The sequence below is a fragment of the Solanum tuberosum genome, unplaced genomic scaffold, assembly GCF_000226075.1.
Source record: "Solanum tuberosum cultivar DM 1-3 516 R44 unplaced genomic scaffold, SolTub_3.0 scf00032, whole genome shotgun sequence".
In the NCBI taxonomy this organism is placed as follows: Eukaryota; Viridiplantae; Streptophyta; class Magnoliopsida; order Solanales; family Solanaceae; genus Solanum; species Solanum tuberosum.
The window spans coordinates 689,210-708,094 of NW_006238958.1; the positions used below are offsets into that span (position 1 = coordinate 689,210).

Sequence of the window (18,885 nt, forward strand, 5' to 3'; positions counted from 1 at the left end):
CAAATCAACTAACTAGCCCTATGTTACCAAATCCTCTAATAATAGTAAGTTAGATTACTTTTCATGGTAGTCAACTCAATTTTTTACCTACCTTCTAGGAAATAAATGTCTCTTTTATTAGGCGATCGAAGCGAATTTTTGAGCAACAGTAAAGTTGTATTTGTGTGACCTATAGGCAATAGGTTCGAGACGTGAAAATAGACACATTAGGTTAGGCTTTCTACATCACACTTCTTAGAATCCAAACCTTTCCCAAACCGTGCTTATAACATAGAATGATTTGTGCACCAAATTTTTTGTCAAGTGTTTTTAGTTTGAGTTCTAGTTCTACCTGCTCCAATGAACAAAATATGAAATAAATATAATACGTCAACCACGTTATAGAGTTTGAACAACTTTTGAACTTTTCTTGTCTTGGCTATTACTTCAAAAGGTTGCAATTGCAATTGCAATTCCAATTGATTGCCTGAATAATATATCTTGTAAAAATGAGGATTAGTTCAAGTTTGTAATTAATTAAGAAATTAAGTATACAGATTTGGACAAATTTATAGGATCTTGCTAATCCACTCAAATCGCACGATTCTTCATTAAATAAAGTAATTAGCTACTAATGATTCTTAATCACTAATACATAAACCGCTTGTTTAGGTCTATGTGATAAATTGGGTTATCACATAAAGTAACGGCTTGTTTACTGTTTCGAATACTACTACTCAACCATATATGAGTTGATTTTGATATTGCTCCATGCAAACCAAAAAGAAAGAAAGTTATGAGTTCGATAAAATTTAATAATTTTACCTCAAATTTCTATGTTTGTGTTGTAAGATTCATGTAAGATGTATAAATAATTTATACAGAGTAATGCATGATTTTCGAACCACAGACAAAAATGCCTTAGATTTCAAACAAGCTAGAATCAACTATATCATTTCGATTATGTCGCTTCATTTAACTCATCTCACACTACTATATATTATACAAAGTAAAATTAGTGAGTGAACGAAGTACATTATAAATCTACTGACGGGACTACAAGACTTCCTAAAAGAAATATGAGCTTAAGTAAATGTACTAACATGACTTTTAGACACAGAAGAAAGCTACTACTACAAATTAAAATCATCTTGCTGATAAAATAGAACATTCTCATACAGCTCACATAGACAAACCAGGTCAAACTGCGCATGTCACGCGATCAACTGTTTAGGAATATTAGGTCAATTTGTACAATGGGGAGAAGGAACAGTCTAACAAAGTAGTTACGTGTGACGAGATATTTCTATGTACAGAAGCAGCAGTTAGTGAGAACAGAAGTACAAATAATGTATACCAGTCGAGCACAAATTCCTTTGAACAAGCATACCGGCTTTTTCTTCAGTCAACGGACTGCTGATGTGAGGAGATGGACGACTTCTAGTGATTCTTGTTTACTACTGTTATGCATATTTGTCAGAAGCCACAATCTGGAGATTCTTGTGTTGGGAGTTTCACATTCATCTACTTAAGTTTCAATTTATGCTGGCTGTAATCATGATGTGCTTGTGTTGTTGCCCTTCAAGTATATGTATTTTGGTGACTTGAAGCAATTATGATACACACATTTGCCTCATAGGAGTTAGAAGCCTTGCAAATCGGAGGGGAACATGTGCTCTCACCAGAGTTCCTTTCTCAGTGTATTCCTATAAAATCAAAAAGAAAATAAAAGATGAAAATTCTGTCTTATAATCTGGGATAGTAGGCAATGTTGGTACCATTTTGTCAATATTATCTCCATATTGCTTGGACTAATGCAGGAAATGAAAGAAGAAATGGATTTGTGTCACTGTCGGTATGCTTGTCTTTCTCATGTAGTTTGTGGCTAGGCTATTGGCACACAAATCCTCCTATTCTTAACCAGAATTCTAGAGCTCTATTGTAGAACAATACGGAGTGAGTTCATGGTGATACAACAGACACGCCTCAATCCAAGCTAGTTTCATAGTGATAGTAGCAAAAAAAAAAAACCAACTATCTCATGAACAAGGACACTTCCAAACTTCAACATAAGTGACAAGATAGGTGGGGATTCGTCACTCACTTCCCTTAAAGTTTATAGAAGTGCAAAAAGTGTGTGGGTGGTGGGGGTGGGGGACAAGTGAAGGGCTAAATGCAATGGGGAAGACATTTGAAAATGACTATTACTTTTAAATTACTAAGAATATGTGGCTTACGGTTCTCTCAACCATTCCAACTTGATGTATCGTACTGAGGAGTTCCCCTTTATCAAATGGGATCAAGGCTTCCACCCATACCATTGCATCCTGCCAAACAAGTAAAGTTCTATCCATCAAAATCAAACCGTTCCTAAAACTATTGATTAATCATTATCCCCTAGCTAGACAGCATTGTATATGCCTTATTTTCTTTTGGAGAAAATAAAAAAAGCCATATACCTTTAGTCTATTCTGGATTTCATTGCAGAATTCATCCAACCCTTCACCAGTTAAAGCAGAAACGCAAACCACATCGTTTCTCGTCTTGGCTTCTAACTTGATTTTCTCTGGATCTTCAGCTTTATCAACCTGTCAAAAGATAGTTGTCTGATTACATAGTAGTTTCACCTTCAGAAGTCAGGTTGATCACATACAATCTTTATCAGCAAATGTTATCTATTGTGATTTGTGGTAAATGGGAAAGAAAGGGAAAATGATACCAGTTTAAGTTTATGTATAGAAGACGCTGATCTATGCCACATTCAAACCTAGACCATCTAGTTTAGGCAGGAAAAACAATATTTTTTTCAATGTGCACTGAGGTCAGTGAGGAAAGGACAAACGACGCATATGTTACACGAAGGAAATTTTTTTAAAGTAAAATGACAATTCTTGTACAGTAAGCATCATTAAACAGTAGTCAGCAGACAATAAACCAACAACATTCAACATTAACAGGGAACGGCATAAAAAGAAAGGGTTGCAGGTTCAACACAAGAATCTAGCAAAAAATATCATGATCAGTTGGAGGAAGAACAAACCAATCAACAAGAAGATGGCTTAGGATTAAGGAAGTAGAGTGCTCACTGCAAATAAAACAGTATTCAAACTAAATGACATGCAACACTAATACCTTGTTCCACAACATCAACTTTGGAATTGATGATGTATCCAGTTCTGAAAGAACTTTCTCCACAGCTTCTATCTGTTGCTCTGCGAGTGGGTGACTAAACAAGATGGCAAAAGAAGATAAGGAGCTTACGTTGGACGTTGTATTAAGAACTCACTCTATCAAATGGATTTACTTTACCTGATGTCCGCCACATGCACTAAAATTGAAGACTCAGCAATTTCTTCAAGTGTTGCCCTAAAGGCTGCAACCTATTGTAAGAAAAACCATATAAAAGACCGATTTCATAATATCTTAACTTATTAAATGAGCCTATGTTGAAACTTGTCTTTAGCAAGAAGATGTAAAAGATGAACTATCTGTTCAAAGTTGCAAAGGTATTTACCAGAGTTGTCGGTAATTTTTGGATGAAGCCAACTGTATCTGTAAGCAGAAACTCCTTCCCATTCTTCATCTGGCTCAGAAGAGTTGACAACAAGCACAATACATTACAACCATACAGATAACTAATTATACTTATAATGCGGATACGATCCAGAAGCACATAATTTTCAGCCAACGAGGAATTTATATGCTTGAAAAGGGCACCAAGTATAGGAAACATGTCCAAGCAATGAGTTGAGCTCTCATGAGGGTTAATCCTCAGTCATTATCCTCACCTGCACCCTTCTTGTAGTAGGATCAAGTGTAGCGAATAATCGGTCCTCCGCAAGAACATCAGCCCCAGTCAACTGGTTAAGAAGTGTACTTTTTCCGGCATTTGTGTATCCAACCTAAAACAATAAGCACTTATATATAAATTTTCCATTCTCTTGAGCATGGTGTACAAACATTCTACAAAAGACAAATTCCATACCAAAGATACAACAGGGACAGGTACAGATACACGACGGTTCCTGTATTGTTTTCGATGCTTCCGAACAGATTCTAGCTCTTTTTTTAGTACACCAATCTGCAAAAGGTTATAGTAAAATCTAAAGTTAATCATAGCAAGGTGCAAACAACAACATACCCAGTGTGATCCCATCCCACAGGAAAAGGGTGCTAACAACATACCCCGTGTGATCCCATCCCACAGAAGAAAGGTGCAAACAACAGCATACTAAGTGTGATCCCACAAGAGAAAGGTGCAAAAGCGACCCAAAAAAAATGTACCTCACATTTACACATTATTAACATGAAAGAAAGAGTAGAGAACTCCAAAAACAAATGGAATATAGAACTATGACAAAGAGGGTTATAAATAAAAGGAAAAAGCAGGTTCATCCACTTCTCCGGGTAATTATCGATACGAATCAGGAGCTCTGACAGAGGAAGGCAATCATGACTTATTGGTTTAATCTTAAAAGCAGGGTCATCACCACAAGACCCGGTGCAACTAAGCCAAGGAATTTCACTATTCATAGAGGTCTCATTAACTTTTGCATGGTCAGATAAGCAACAAGATGGAAAAACAATACCGAGAGAAAGGACAAGATCTGTTTTCAATTAAAGTTCCGGCTGTGCATCAGTGAACTTTTTGTATACCATCTCATTAAAATTTGATGCAAGCTGGTGCTCGCACGAAGCATTTTGCTGTTGAAATTCGGAAGATGCCAAAAGCATGCTACCAAAAGGCCACTAGAATATGACTAAAGCCAGTAGTGTATTGAAAGCTATGACAGGCAAAAATTCAGAAACCAATAATCAAAACTCACTACAGTCCAACCTCTACAATTGTCCAGAAAATTAATGAATATAGAGGGTTAATATCTAGCTGTAGTTCAATTTGGATGGACCAAAAGTTAATTACAATACACATCAAAAATTTATGCTAAATCAGTAAAAATTGCTTACTTGAGTACGTAAAATTCTCTTGTCTACTTCGATCTGTTTTTCACCCATACCCTTGACCTGCCCTCCAGCTTGACGCTCAAGGTGAGTCCACATACGGGTTAGCCGTGGTAATTGGTATTCCATTTGTGCCAATGACACCTGAAAAAATTCAACTGGTTATGTAAAAGTGCAAAAACTTTCAGGATGCAATACCGACAACAATAGTGGACTTGCCTGTAAAGATGCTTCACGGGTTGCTGCACGCTGGTTGAAAATATCCAGTATGAGAGCAGTGCGATCACACACTCTAACATCTCCACCAAAAGCCTTCTCCAAATTACGCAATTGTCTAAAAAGAGCATCATAAAACAATCAGCCTATTGATTGCCACAAGTTGAATTTACCCTTTTTCAAGTATAGAATTCGATGAAGCACTACCAATTAGATATAAATATTAACCAAGCACAAGTAGCCAGAGTGGATAAAAAACTGCATAAGACCGAAAGCATTGCAGGAAAAAAGGTAAAATACAAAACAAAAAATTACAGAATATAACAGCAACGTTCTTGCAAGAATAATAATCATGTAATGGGAAAAAAATTGCTGAGAAATACCCTGGTGAAAGTTCATCATCAAATATAACAGTCTCAACATCAAATGCACGAATTGCGCTTTTGATTTCTGAAACCTTTCCAGATCCTATGTAAGTCCTCGGATTGGGAGAAGATAGCCTATAAGAAAAGAAAAGAGTAAGCTGAGCCAAAAGAAATTTAACAGGAAAAGAAAATAATGTATTCTCTTGCATCTTGACAGTACCATCCCAGTAAGCGTAAAGAATAAATAAATGAGATAATGTGGAAAACAAGTTCTATGATTACACAACCCAGATCCCACGCCATAAACAAGGTAATAATATTTTTGTGACAATTCCAAGTTAAACAACTGTAAGACGACATGTCTATGCAGTTAAAGTGAGCTCTATGATTAGTGGACCTTAAACTATCTACATTTTGATCTATATAGGATTATACTAACCAAGACTTATGAAGCTAAGGTTATACAAACCACCACTGGTATATCAGAAATGAATATAGTACCAATACTTACTTCTGATATGTAGAATCAACAACCAGTAGTCCAGCAGTATCAGCCAGCTGAGCCAATTCCTTGAGTGATTCCTCTATACCAAATGAATCTTCTGTATCACCTTTGCACGCAACACCCACTAGGTAGGCTTTCTCTTCAAAAACCTAAAGCAGCAAAAAATTGAGTCCAAGAATAGAAAGGCAGAGTACAAGAAAATTTGGTTGGCATATAGCTATAACTGCTTTTTTGCATTGGAAAATCAACAAAAGGAACAAAAAAAGTCATATGTCATACTGAAAAACTTATGCATACCAATAAATACATTACATGCATCATTCTTTTCACTTAAACTTGTATGGATATATCATGGTTAATTTTGCACACAATGTAAAATTTAAAAATGAAGATCTATCAATGCTTATTCACTTACCCTTATACTCCACACAAAAGATTAGCACCATTTATGTTTGAAGACTAGCACCACACAAAAGACTCATTTACTATAGGAATGACAAAAGAAAAGAAAACATATCACAGCTTGTTTTGTGATTAATGCTCTTCCTAGTGTTTTTTTCTTTCGATTCTCATCCGGTGTCCAGTATTAGTATTGGAGCCCGACTAATCCGGATAAATTAACTAAACTTAGTGTATGCATAGGGCTGCTGATAAACTGTTCTCTATGTAAATATTATATGCTCATTAAAATCAACTTATTCATACAAAGCAGAGGGAAATAGCAAATAAAATACAATACTTCAACCTGCTAAGATTTAGCCCTAGAAAATAGAAAAAAATAAAATTCGAAAAAATAATCTCACCTCTCTACCATTACGTAGCTTGAATCTACTAGCGTTTTCATCTTCCTCATCCAATTTTTCCTTGTTCTCACTCTTACTTATCCAAGTTTGAGCTTTTTCTTCAGCTACAACACTAGCAACTCCATTTTCTACTTCATTAACCTCAGTTTCCGGAACTGTTTCCTCTTCAATTACCGGATTTCGCACCGATAAGCTGTCGTCCGGCGATAGAACTCCGATTTCTTCTCCGACTGCTTTAATGCATCCACGGTAACTGTACTTAGTTTGGATTAGCTTAGTGAAGGAAACGGGTCGGGTACGGGTCTGAACCCATCGGAAATCGGACTCCGGGAAGAGAATGGATGGTTTCAAATTGGAGCAGAAGCATAAACTCATGATCAAAGGGATTTTTTTTGTGGATATTATGCCGTATTCTATTTTAAGCTGTAATATCTCGACTCTTGAGTCGTATTTTTGTTTAAAAATCCATATTTTATTATTTTTATCGGCTATTATTAATAGTGACAAAAATGGTTCAAATGCAGTTTTAGCAACAATACCGAAAAAATAAATATAATGTTTTTCCTCTTCTTAGATCGGAGAGCTTGATAGAAAATTTAAATAGTAATATAGGAGACGGGAGATATTTTATTATACAAGAGGACCTCGTGATAATATTATTACTACATGTTTCATTAGTAACATTCCCTTGAGATGTTAATGCGGATTTTGCTTAATTTTTTCTCTATATTATGAAGATTCATCATAAATTCAATAATATGAACAAGTTCACACGGATCGAGTGGACGTTAGTCTTTTTCTTCTCTTTTAGCTTGGGGGAGTAGCACTTATCTAGTAATGTTTGTGAATTTGTTGACAAAGCATGCAAAAGCTTGAACTTTTAAGGTGGAATAAGGCTACCACATAAAGCTTATATATATAGTACTAAACATAAAAATTTGAGACAATATAGTAAAAAGCATTACAATTTTCAGAAACTATTACTATACTACTACTATTTCTTAACATCATCAAGTACTAAAAAGTACAATAAATGCCTTCCATTTCAGGATACATTTTTTTGTTTTTCTAACATGTTTCCAATATCCACCTACCTTGTACTTCTTCAACTTTTCTCCCGCACTCCAATCCTTCAATTAATTCCAACTCTGTAAAACCATAGTATTATTACATCAAATAAAATATATTTCCTCATTCTTCTCACTTCAACCCCTAACATCACAAAAGAAAAAAAACAAACATTCAATCAGTTGATTATGACAATAGTCGTGACTAAAATAGACTCGTAACTAAAGACTAAAAGTTGTTACGACTGAGAGTTTTGCCTTTTGAGCGCCTAATCGCACTCACAATAGTTTTGACAGATAGAAAATGACAAATTACATCCCATTAGAAAAAAGATTAAAATTAAAATTGTTTTTTGAGCTTAAGTTTGCTTGCTTACTTCATTCTTCTGCAGAATCAGTAACACCTTCTCTGTTCAACAAATTATCTGATTCAACTGAAGATTCTGCAAATTCTTCCTTATACATTTCTTCAATCATGGGCTTCCACAGCCTAACTCGCGCGTTAATAAACCAGTTGGAAACCTTAAAACAAGATCATCATAATACTAAATTAAATTATGAATATTGACTATTCAAAATGTTATGCCAAACTATAGGTTCATAATTACCTGATTTTTTGATAAGCCTGTTTGAGATGATAACATAAGCTTTTCAGAGTCATTTGGATATCTGCTTAAAATACAAGCACTTAATAGAATACAAGTTATGAATGCTGCAGACATACAGATTAAGCATTTAGATGAGATGATCAGAGTACATACGGATGGAGAAAGTGTTCGAATAGCCAAGAGCGAAGAATTGCCACTGATGTCTCTGGCAATCCTCTAATTGGTCGCCAAGCTTGTCGATTACCTTGAATGATTCCAAGTTGCTGAAGAGATATTCTGTTCTGCAGAGTTTCTTTCTCAAAAAGACTCAAATGTGACAAGCCACTGCTAATTTTCGGCACGTCTCGTAGCATTTTTTGTCTAATGACATTAATTTGAGATATGATGGCATCTCTTAAGCAGCAAAAATGTCTAGACATTGCTTGAAGTGCAAGTACTGTGTAAGCTTTCCCTGCTCCAAATGCTGCTATTACCTCAAATGTTGAAGTAACTTCTTCCATATGTTGATAATATTGCTCATATCTCCTTTCCACCTGAAAAATCAGCATTAGTAATGTTATAAACCAAAAAAGTTGAATCAAAATATGTGTCGTTTAGTAGAGTGTATAAGAATAGTACTGAATAGCGTATATTAATAATGATGAGATTAGTTATACATAGAGGGAAAACCCTACCAAACAAAGGATTAAATAATATATATGATGACTAATACATGTACTATACTAGATACATCCTAACAAACGACCTCTTAAGCTTTTAGACGAGATGGAATAATCAAGAATTCTGGTGTTATATTTGCTTACCTCTTCCAACAAGACTATGAGCTTCATGATTTTAACATAAAGTTCATGTCTTTCATTGAACAATTCATTGCTTGGTGGGATTTCTCCTTTCAACATAGCGCGAAGGCTTAAAGATCCTTTCTTGCTATTACGCGATAATCGCCTAATAAACTTCTCATTACTTGAATCAATAGTCTTGCCACCAATACAAACCAATTCCTCCAACAGAGACTGAGTTGGTTTCAAGTACTTTGAGTTACCAATAGCAGAAACAAAAGATTCAGTTCCACAAACATTCGAAAAAGATTGATTCATTGCAGCTGCGGAGAAAGAATACTCATTGTTCCTTTGGTCAATTTCTTGGTTCATATAACTAGGATTAGTAAAACTTGAAACAAGTGAATGTGAACCTAAAGAAAGTGAGAGTCTTTGTGCTTGTTGGTTAGTATTAGCATCATGTGAAGCTCCAAGAAGATCCATCAAATGTCTACTATGGTTAACATCATGAGAATCAGTAGTAAAATCAGGATGATTAACAAACTCTATGGATCTAGAAAGTCCACCATGAGGCTGATAGGCAGTAGTAGTATCAGATTGATACATGTCAAAATGTTGGCTACCAATTTGACTAGTCATGATGGAGTCTGAGTTTATAAATTGATGTAAAATGCTTGAGTGTGAAGGTGGGGGTGAGTCTTTTGAAACCATTTTAGCTATAGAGTTCACAAAAATCAATGATCAAGAAATGTTGAACACTAGGAACCTATGCATTGCAAAGTATTCAAACAAGAAGGGGCTAAAAAGGGAGAACAACTAACATGAGAAAGTCCTTTTAAGTACTTGTATATAGTTGTATTATATACTCCCTCTGTCTCAATTTAAGTGTCTTAGTTTAATTGAGCACGAAGTTTAAGAAATAAAGATAAACTTTTGAATCTTGTTATCGACTTGATAAACAAGAGTCAGTGAAAGTAAGACACTTAAATTGAGACGACCGACAGAAAAGAAAAAAAAACACAAGTTTATGAATAATAGAAACATGACATACTTCATTGAATGAAGAAAGCAAAGATTCCCCTGCATGCACTCTTTATTTTCTGTCTCTGAAGTTTAGCATACCCTATACACTAGCAGCTGAAAGCTATAGAACCTATAGTACAATAGACCTTCTTTCAAGTTCATAAAAAAACAAGTAAAAGTATTGAACTATCCAAGCAAAAAATGCTGAAAATGACATGAATTTATGGTCCCCCACACTTATTTTTTTTTCCCTTGGCTAGTAAAAAAAAAAAAAAGTACATAACTGTTGCATTTCTTTGGGACACTCAAAAAGCACATTGAGAGGGGGTTAGATAGAAAGGAAACAAAAGCAAATATAGATGATAGCAGTTTTGTGCTGAATAGATTTGTGTCATATGGGAGAAAAAAGAAGGAAAAAAGTAAAGTGTCTTTTGCACACTCCCAGTCTTAAGATTGTCTACTTGTGAATCTGTGATAATATATATATATATATATAAATATATTGGAATATTTAACTTCTTTTTCCTATTTTGCTGTTGTTTATTTTATCTTACATAAAGATGTTGAAAGGACACTGTATGCAGAATCCTTCCAATGGAAAGTGTCTATCAAACCAATGCCTCTTATACTCAACTTTCTCTTCTTTTTTCTTTTAAAACGAGTGTCGAGAGCATTGGCGTAACTGATAAAGTTGTTGTCATAAGAGATTCAAGTTGTGAAAACAATTTCTAGCAGAAATGTAGCGTAAGGGTGCGTACAAATTTATCCTTTTGTCTCTATAATAATGTACAAATCTTATCGAATAGGATTTTTGAAGATTTGATTGAGATTGTATCACTATGGATGGTATGGTGTGCTTATGTGATTGATTGGTTTTGGACAGTTTGATTGAATTCCTTTGTCAAAAATATATAGATTTTTTAAAAAATATATAGTCTCACTCATTTCAATTTGTACGTCATCTATTTCCTTTTTTGACAACTCTTTAATTTTGATTTCTCACATATCATGTTTAAAATCACAAAATTAAAGGATATTTTGATACATTCTACCAATCATTAGTTTAAGATTCACAAGATTCAAAACATGATGAAGGTGCTCAACAACGTGAGCAAACCTCACTTGTCGGGAAAGCTAATTAAGAAAAAAGATGATTTAAGTGGCATGTATATTAAAAATTCTGGCTCGACCACTAATTTGGAAGTTTGGTTAGTTGTGAATTTGTGATGGTGGTGTAATGATTACTATCTTTGTTCTATTGGCCTTTCCAGTTGTCACTCTCTCATTCCTTAATTATATTGGTTGCTAGAAACCTACTAAAGGCCCACTCACTGATTAAAGTGTCTGCCACAAATCTGAATAGCTGAATGAATTTTATCAGCAGAAAGTTGTGCTTTCATTGTAATCTTCTTTGGTGAATATTAACATCATCAAAAAGATTCACTTTTTACCCTTCGAATCATAATGGCAAGGTACACAATAAAGATATAGTGACAAAAATTAACACCACACCAAAATATGAGTGCTAGAGAGTAGTAGTGTACAGGTACAAATCTAATGTTACAGAAAAGATTGTCAATCTTAAAACTCAGAGCCCATGGCCTCCACAATCTACAAGTCTTCAAAACCTGTACAAACTCTGAATAGAGGAAACAAATAAGTGCAATCACAAAATAAGTAACAACAACAAATCTAGTGTAGTCTCCTGAGCAAAGTGTAGAGAGGGTAGAAGTGTCCGTAGACCTAATAATCTCTCCCCGTAATAAGTATGAGAAAAAAATAATCATTTTTTTGATAAAAGCTTAAGTGCAACTCCAAGTATCTCTCTACACTAGTGTCTGAGTTTTTCTTACTTGATTCGAGGGCTGAAACGAAGTGTTTCTTGAACAAAGGATGATGTTGACCTCCTTGTAAGTATTTGATCTCCGAGAAAATCAGGCAGTAGCACTTCAGATTGATCATGAGGAAGAACGTCTCCTGATCACTCAATATTCAAGAATCCATACACTAATGGTGGAACAGAAACTTACAATTTCATATTCTCTGCAAGCTTTTATTCTCATATTCAAATACAAAATTACAATATATGTATATCAATTGAGGATTCTATCTCTAGACTAACATTCACAATGTCCTCACTATTATACAGATGGATTATCCAATAGTATATTTACATAATTGGTAACCCACTTCTCGTTGATACAATAAGTGGAAAAAAGTCTTATAACCAATATATGAAAGATATCATTTTTTTACACTACAAAATCGGATAGAAGATGAGGACCTGAGAACCTTTCTTGCTGGTTTACTGGATCGATATAGTAGTACTCACCTTTACCAATGTCCATATGAGTAGAATCCGTCTTCTCGTCCTGTCTTAACTGTGGCCTACCAGACATTGGCTGCTGGTCCATTTGACTGTTTTGCAGACGCAGAGCGAGTGATACTTGATTGCCCATTATGTCACCAAACATGGAAGGATGGTATGTATTGACAGCACCAATGATGCTTCCATCACTAGTCGGTTTAGGACCAAAGCCGTGAGCAATAGGAATTTGTTCGCTCTGCAACTTACTTGATCCACAATCAATCCTCTCATGTTCATAAACACCGTCTTGGAAGCTAAATTTGGTTGTAAATGAATTGTTGTGTACATTAGTAACATTATTACGTGACTCGTCAGATGGATCGAGATGACTGCAGTTAGCAGCTGGAGTAGTAAAGCTTTCCGGAATCTCTTCTCCTGTGTTTTCAGCTATTGACTTCTCTTTGGAGTCTACCGGTACTCGTTCTGGTGAAACTCCGGAACCTGCTTCTGCCACACCAAACTCTTCCTTGTACATATCTTCAATCATGGGCTTCCAAAGACGCACTCGAGCATTTATGAACCAGTTTGCCACCTGACTCAAAGCACAAGTTTCATTAGTTAGATAGCTGACTATCACTTGAGCATTAAGATGTCTCCTTAAATTCAATGCCAAGTTTAATACTGAACTAACAGTTAACGGGTCGTTTGGTAGAGTGTATACGAATAGTACCGGATATGGTGTTTTAACAAAGTTGGGATAAGTAACTGAGATTAGTTCTTATCCACTATTTGGTTTGATGAACTAATCCTATCAAACGACCCCTAAGAGATACAGCTGGAATGTTATAAGAAAATACATGGTGATAGGTTGTCCGAGAATTTTTATATAGTGTAACTGGAACAAATCTTTGTTCCAAAAATACTAGATTTGTCAGTTCCATATAAAAGAGTGTTAAGTTGCTTTTATGCTTCAAAGTGGAATAGCCATGGATTAACATACCTGACTTCTGGTTAAACCTGTTTGCCTCGCCAGCATGATTTTCTCGGAATCTTTTGGGTAGCTGAAGAAACACCAAGACTAAAATGAATCAGAATGCATGTTAACAGATGACAAGTCAATAGGGAAAAAAAAAAGAGAAAGAGAGACATACGGATGGAGGAAATGTTCAAAAAGCCAAGCACGAAGGACTGAAACAGCAGTCTCTGGAAGGCCCCTCTGTGGCCTCCAAGGCTGACGCATCATTCCAAATTGCTGAAGGGACCTTTGCTGCCTCAATTGCTGGTCCACATAACGGAGACGATATAACCTTTCCCCTTGACTATCACCCTGCTCCCCCAAGCTTCGACGTGTAACTTGTATCTGCTTCTTGATTGCGTCCCTCAAGCAGCGAAACTGGCGAGATATGGTTTTAAGGGCAAGTGATGTGTACGGTTTAGCTGCACCAAGTCCAGCAACCATCTCAAATGAAGATACCACTACTTGCATCTGCTGGTAATATTCTTTGTATCTCCTATCCACCTACAACAAAATTATAATCACAATTGACAAGGTATCTTTGAGACAATTTTTCCGCATCCATATAAAAGATAGAGGTCAAGTAGAAATTGAATTAGTCAAAGAATGTACAAAGAATTTATATAGCAAGCACTTAAGTAGCACAACAAATGGAAACTTTGAAACAAAACCTGTTCATGATTTCAAAACTGGGATAGAAATATTTTAAGTTCTCGAAATTTCTTCCCATTTTTTCAGTCAAAGACACAACAGATCCTCTTAATAAAAGAAATATTTTTTTGGAGATTTAGTTCTTCTGAAGACTATTTCCAGTAGAGTTATTTGGAGCTAATGTTAAAAAAGACTTGCAAAGCACAAAAGCAGTGGCTTTGGACATGCTCTGTGTTCAACATCTGTGAAAGAACAACAATTTTCAGAGAAGTCCTTCGTCCATATATGACAAATTTACAGACAATGCAAATGTTTTATGAATATTTAGGAGCAACGGAAGATTACAGGAACATCCTAACTGTGCAATTCAACGAAGATGTTAAAGTTTATAGGTGAGGAATACAAAGATAAAAAAGAAGGAATGTAGAGCCTCAGTAGTCACATAGAAGGAATTCATGTCTAGGCTAGAGCCGAGCAAATTCCTAGTTCATTCTCCTAGGCAGTTAGTTTTACCTCTTTAACACATTATTTGTCAAAACCAAAATACAAATAAATCAGCTTGGACATGGATCCATGCTAAGAGATCAGTGCGACATGTATCTATAGGCATTACAAGCAAGAAATTTACCTCATCTAACATCGAAAAGAGCTTTGTCATCTTGCTCTCAAGATCGTGTCGTTCTGTAGCTGAAAGTTCACCTTTAGTTGAATTATTATGATCACCAGATATACCAGTAGCTGAACTACTAGATTTAAAATCAGCTTCTTCTGAGCGATCATGGCCGAGCAAATTGAAGTTACGTAGTTTATCTGATTGTTTTAGAGCTTCTTGAACGTTAACTACTTCATCAAGCAAATCTTGAACAGCCTTTAGATATTTGGAATTGTAAATGGCTGCTGCAGCTCCTGATCCTACATGAGAATGTACACCAGAGTTTAATTCTCTAAGGGTCATGGAGCTTTGGGGATTATTTGCAGCTCTAGTTCCTCCAGCTAGATCAAATGACAAGTACTCAGCAACTTTAGATTCCTTGTTTTCCGATCCCTGCTCCGAGTGCAAAACATGGGTACCCACCAGAGAAGATAGACTAGAATTCGTATAGTCATCTTGATATGAATACACATGAAGCGAAGGAGGAACTTGTGTACCCAAACTAAGAGATAATCCTTGATTTTGAAGGCTTTGTTCACCGTTAGGCATAAGAAGCTGTTTTATTGGAAAAGAATGAGGATCCATCATAACTGAATTCTCCAAAAAGTTTGGTACAGCATTCACCGCCCTACCAATCGGTTGCATACCTCCTGATTCACTGGTTGGTGGAATGAATAACATCTCATCTTTGCCTTTCATTGTTTGAACTTCACCATAGTTTTGACCAGGCAACTCCGAATATGAGACTGACGCAGAATGTTGGTTTAGATGAACCGGACTATCAGAAAGACCAGTTGACTGATAAGAAGCAAATTTCTGGTCTGGCAAAAAAGACATTGGCAAGACCTCTCTTTGATTGGACAAATTTGAATAGTAAGCAGACATTATATCTATTCCCTATTTATGTCTCGATAATCACAGGTTTCTCCTCGAATGACTCACTTGAACTACAAATCATTAACCTCTTGCTGGAAGAAATTCTTTAGGAGCTGTCATTGAAGAGTGAAAACAGAATTCAGCCAACATGTTCCTCATAGCAACGAAAACCAAGTTTCGAAGAAACAGTATCATCAATTAACTACTTAATATCAGAAACAACATCAAAACATGTTTTAGACAAGTGAGGCTTGTTCAAGTGTTTGAACACCAACACTAATTCTAGTCGCGCTAGAGGGTAAGTCAGAACACTATTGATCCTCTTGGGGGGTAGGGAAAGACAAAGAATCATCAAAAGAAAGTTTGTTTCTTTTCCATCAGATTATCATAAAGATTAAGAATATGAAATGATCAAACACCACTACAACAACAGTAGGTATAGAAATTCCACCATATTAAAAAACAACAAAATCAAATTCCATCATCATAATCAAGAAAAGAACTTCATAACATTACTTAACTACACAAGTACTATAATAAAATATAGAAATGAAAAGATAGGGCAAAGAATTGAAATTACCTGGAAAGTGAAAGAACAAATCTTTGTGCTTTCAATAGAGGGAGCACACACACTGCACAGAGAAAAAGAAAGAGAGTGATTGAAAAAAAACACAACCCCTAATTGGCTCAAAACCAAAGCTTCCCAATATGGAGACAAAAAATAATCTCAAAGATCCTAAGCCCAACAACCCTTCCTTATCATTGAACAATGACACCAACCAAAAATATATTCAAAAAACAAACAACAATCATGAAAAAAACAAGAAAAAGCAACTCCAACCTTCCATTCTTGAAATTACATCAAAACCAAAAACAATAATTATATATTCCTTTTCAATAATACCAAACTTTTCTCAAGTGGGGTCTCAAAGTTCCACCTCAAAACTCAAAAAAAAAAACAGAAGCTTCTTTCTTTTAAAAAAAAGATAATATTTTTTTTTGAGGGGTTTTTCCTAAGAACAAAAAATTGGTATTGTGATGGTAGTTGTTTTTATCTTGGTGAGGAGAATATTGTGATTTATTTTTTTGATGGTTAAGGGTCTGAATCAGTAACCACCAGTTGGTAGACCTAAACCAAGAAAATAAAAATTTGATCTTTAGTCTTAAAACTAAACTATTAAACAAAGTTTGTTGTTCTTAGTAGTTACCAAAGTGTTGTTAAACAGTTTGATGATACTGCTTGCTTTGGTTAGGTAGTTGCTTCTTTTTTTCTACATATATAATATTATATAATACAATGTATAGGTGTGATACACACCATACACTATGTATTTCTATATATCTCAAAATTCCCTTACGATGGGTCCCACCCTTAAAAAATTATATACATATAAAGGTGGGTCCTTGAGAACCCACCTGTTGTTCAGTGTTTGGAGGAGAAAGGTCTTTCCTGAAATAATGGAAATAATAATTGATACATTATTTTATTTTATGTTTGATTGTATTTTTATTTTGGAAATAAATAGGAGGTGTAATTTGATATTGGATTCTTGTTATACTTTTATACTACATCAAATGTGGTACATCAACACCAAAATAAAATAAGTAAAACAAGTGTTTCTATGTCCTAATTTATGCGATGAATTTTTCTTTTTAGTCGTTATAAAAAAAAATGTTATTTTTACATCATATCTTCATTTTTAACACTATAAATGAACCAAGAAAATTTAATGTACTAAATAATCCATGGACTATTAATTCCTTTTATCGTAGTCCACTAGTTCTTACATTTTAATTTTCAATTTAAGAAAAGAAAAATCTACCTATGTGTATTTCTATAACACAAAATTCCTCAAGAGTAGGGCCCTCATTATCCACCTGTTGTTCAGTGTGTGGAAAAGAGACGATTTGAAAAAAGTGGTAAGGAAGAAAACAATGACAAAAGTCACAAGTCTAAAGAGACGTGTATACAAAGGTATGGCCATAGACTCGAGTTTGAGCTTTGTTAATAAAGTCGTCTTTATTAAAAAAATATTTTTATTTTTATTAAAAAAATTAATTTTAATATTATAATATTTAATATCATTCAAATTGAATCGAGCTTTAATTTGATGTCTATCAAACAAACGGACGATATCTTATGCGCATATTTCGGAAAATACAAAGCGGGTTACGTGTCTTTTCCAACTTTTCTATTTAATATAATAATAATGATTTGGAATTTTTAAATGGTAGAAACTAGAAAGAATGTTATTCAAACGTTACATTGTTTAAGTAGTATATTTACACATCAGTTTAGTACAATTGCACGTAATTATCTTTTTAAATTATAGGTATATATATATAGATAATCTGAGAAATTTTTATATTAAGTTGGTGTTTTGATATAACTTATTAAAATTTTCAATAACAAAAAAGTATTAAAAATTAAATAGAAAAAAGTGAGGTTGAAGGCTAGTTCACTTGGTGAGTTTTCTATCAGACAGTTAAAATGAAAAGTTCATACTTCAAACTCCATTAATAGCGTAGTATTTGCTTCCTCTTTCATCTTCATCCGATGAAAATATAATTGAAATTTGTGATTGAATACTTAAGAATTTTCATATTTCATAATTTTAAAACTTTTGATCTATGAATAGAAACCTAAATATCGCATATTATTATTAAATTTTTCAACTTGTCATATAAGTCTTGAATTGAAAATTGCGTGTTGTGACATAAGTTAACCTAATGGTAAATTTTTTTTAATAAAATATTAATAATTATTAAGGAGATTATTAATTTATTATTACAAAGTACACCTCATCAGAATACATTTGATTAATTATGTAGTGACCAGCCGACCACTTTGGTAGTTTCCTTGGATGTGAATAGAAATGTCTTTTTAGTTTTTTAGTGTGTGTTTATTTATTTTAATATGTTAAGTTATGGATTATCAGTAAATTATATCTAGATTGCCAAATATTATGATGTAGCGATATGTATTCTTTAACGTCTTGATAAAATAATCTCGAATTTAAATCATAAGTATGAAGTTAACTTAAGTCGAGAACATATTACCGCTCCTAAATTAGGATTT

At 34.4% G+C, this 18,885-nt stretch overlaps 3 protein-coding genes across 7 annotated transcripts; all 3 read right to left on the reverse strand.

Moving 5' to 3' along the window:
* Positions 1 to 1,087: 1,087 nt before the first annotated feature.
* On the reverse strand, positions 1,088 to 7,293 carry LOC102603341 (GTPase HflX). Of its 2 annotated transcripts, none has more exons than XM_006341915.2 (13): positions 6,828 to 7,289; positions 6,031 to 6,173; positions 5,538 to 5,654; positions 5,158 to 5,272; positions 4,945 to 5,082; positions 3,965 to 4,060; positions 3,768 to 3,881; positions 3,494 to 3,562; positions 3,289 to 3,359; positions 3,112 to 3,205; positions 2,439 to 2,567; positions 2,217 to 2,306; positions 1,088 to 1,685 (listed from the first exon to the last, which is right to left on the reverse strand). In XM_006341915.2, the coding sequence occupies exons 1-13, from the start codon at positions 7,200 to 7,202 to the stop codon at positions 1,593 to 1,595; spliced, it is 1,644 nt and encodes a 547-aa protein (XP_006341977.1). In that variant the 5' UTR covers positions 7,203 to 7,289; the 3' UTR covers positions 1,088 to 1,592. The 2 variants fall into 2 exon arrangements, with proteins under 2 accessions (XP_006341977.1, XP_015161894.1); XM_015306408.1 differs by having other exon boundaries at positions 1,601 to 1,685; positions 2,188 to 2,306; positions 6,828 to 7,293.
* Positions 7,294 to 7,713: 420 nt separating this feature from the next.
* On the reverse strand, positions 7,714 to 10,733 carry LOC102603681 (BEL1-like homeodomain protein 11). Of its 3 annotated transcripts, none has more exons than XM_006341916.2 (5): positions 9,306 to 10,733; positions 8,656 to 9,035; positions 8,503 to 8,563; positions 8,272 to 8,416; positions 7,714 to 8,039 (listed from the first exon to the last, which is right to left on the reverse strand). In XM_006341916.2, the coding sequence occupies exons 1-4, from the start codon at positions 9,990 to 9,992 to the stop codon at positions 8,273 to 8,275; spliced, it is 1,272 nt and encodes a 423-aa protein (XP_006341978.1). In that variant the 5' UTR covers positions 9,993 to 10,733; the 3' UTR covers positions 7,714 to 8,039; position 8,272. The 3 variants fall into 3 exon arrangements, with proteins under 3 accessions (XP_006341978.1, XP_015161896.1, XP_015161895.1); XM_015306410.1 differs by having other exon boundaries at positions 7,714 to 7,975; positions 8,503 to 8,581; XM_015306409.1 differs by having other exon boundaries at positions 8,503 to 8,581.
* A 1,372-nt stretch (positions 10,734 to 12,105) lies between these two features.
* LOC102604014 (BEL1-like homeodomain protein 3) lies at positions 12,106 to 17,081 on the reverse strand. Of its 2 annotated transcripts, none has more exons than XM_006341918.2 (6): positions 16,648 to 17,081; positions 16,387 to 16,438; positions 14,907 to 15,919; positions 13,764 to 14,131; positions 13,613 to 13,673; positions 12,106 to 13,204 (listed from the first exon to the last, which is right to left on the reverse strand). In XM_006341918.2, exons 3-6 carry the CDS (start codon positions 15,813 to 15,815, stop codon positions 12,557 to 12,559), a joined length of 1,986 nt encoding a protein of 661 aa, XP_006341980.1. In that variant the 5' UTR covers positions 15,816 to 15,919; positions 16,387 to 16,438; positions 16,648 to 17,081; the 3' UTR covers positions 12,106 to 12,556. The 2 variants fall into 2 exon arrangements, with proteins under 2 accessions (XP_006341980.1, XP_015161897.1); XM_015306411.1 differs by having other exon boundaries at positions 17,015 to 17,062.
* Positions 17,082 to 18,885: the final 1,804 nt, after the last annotated feature.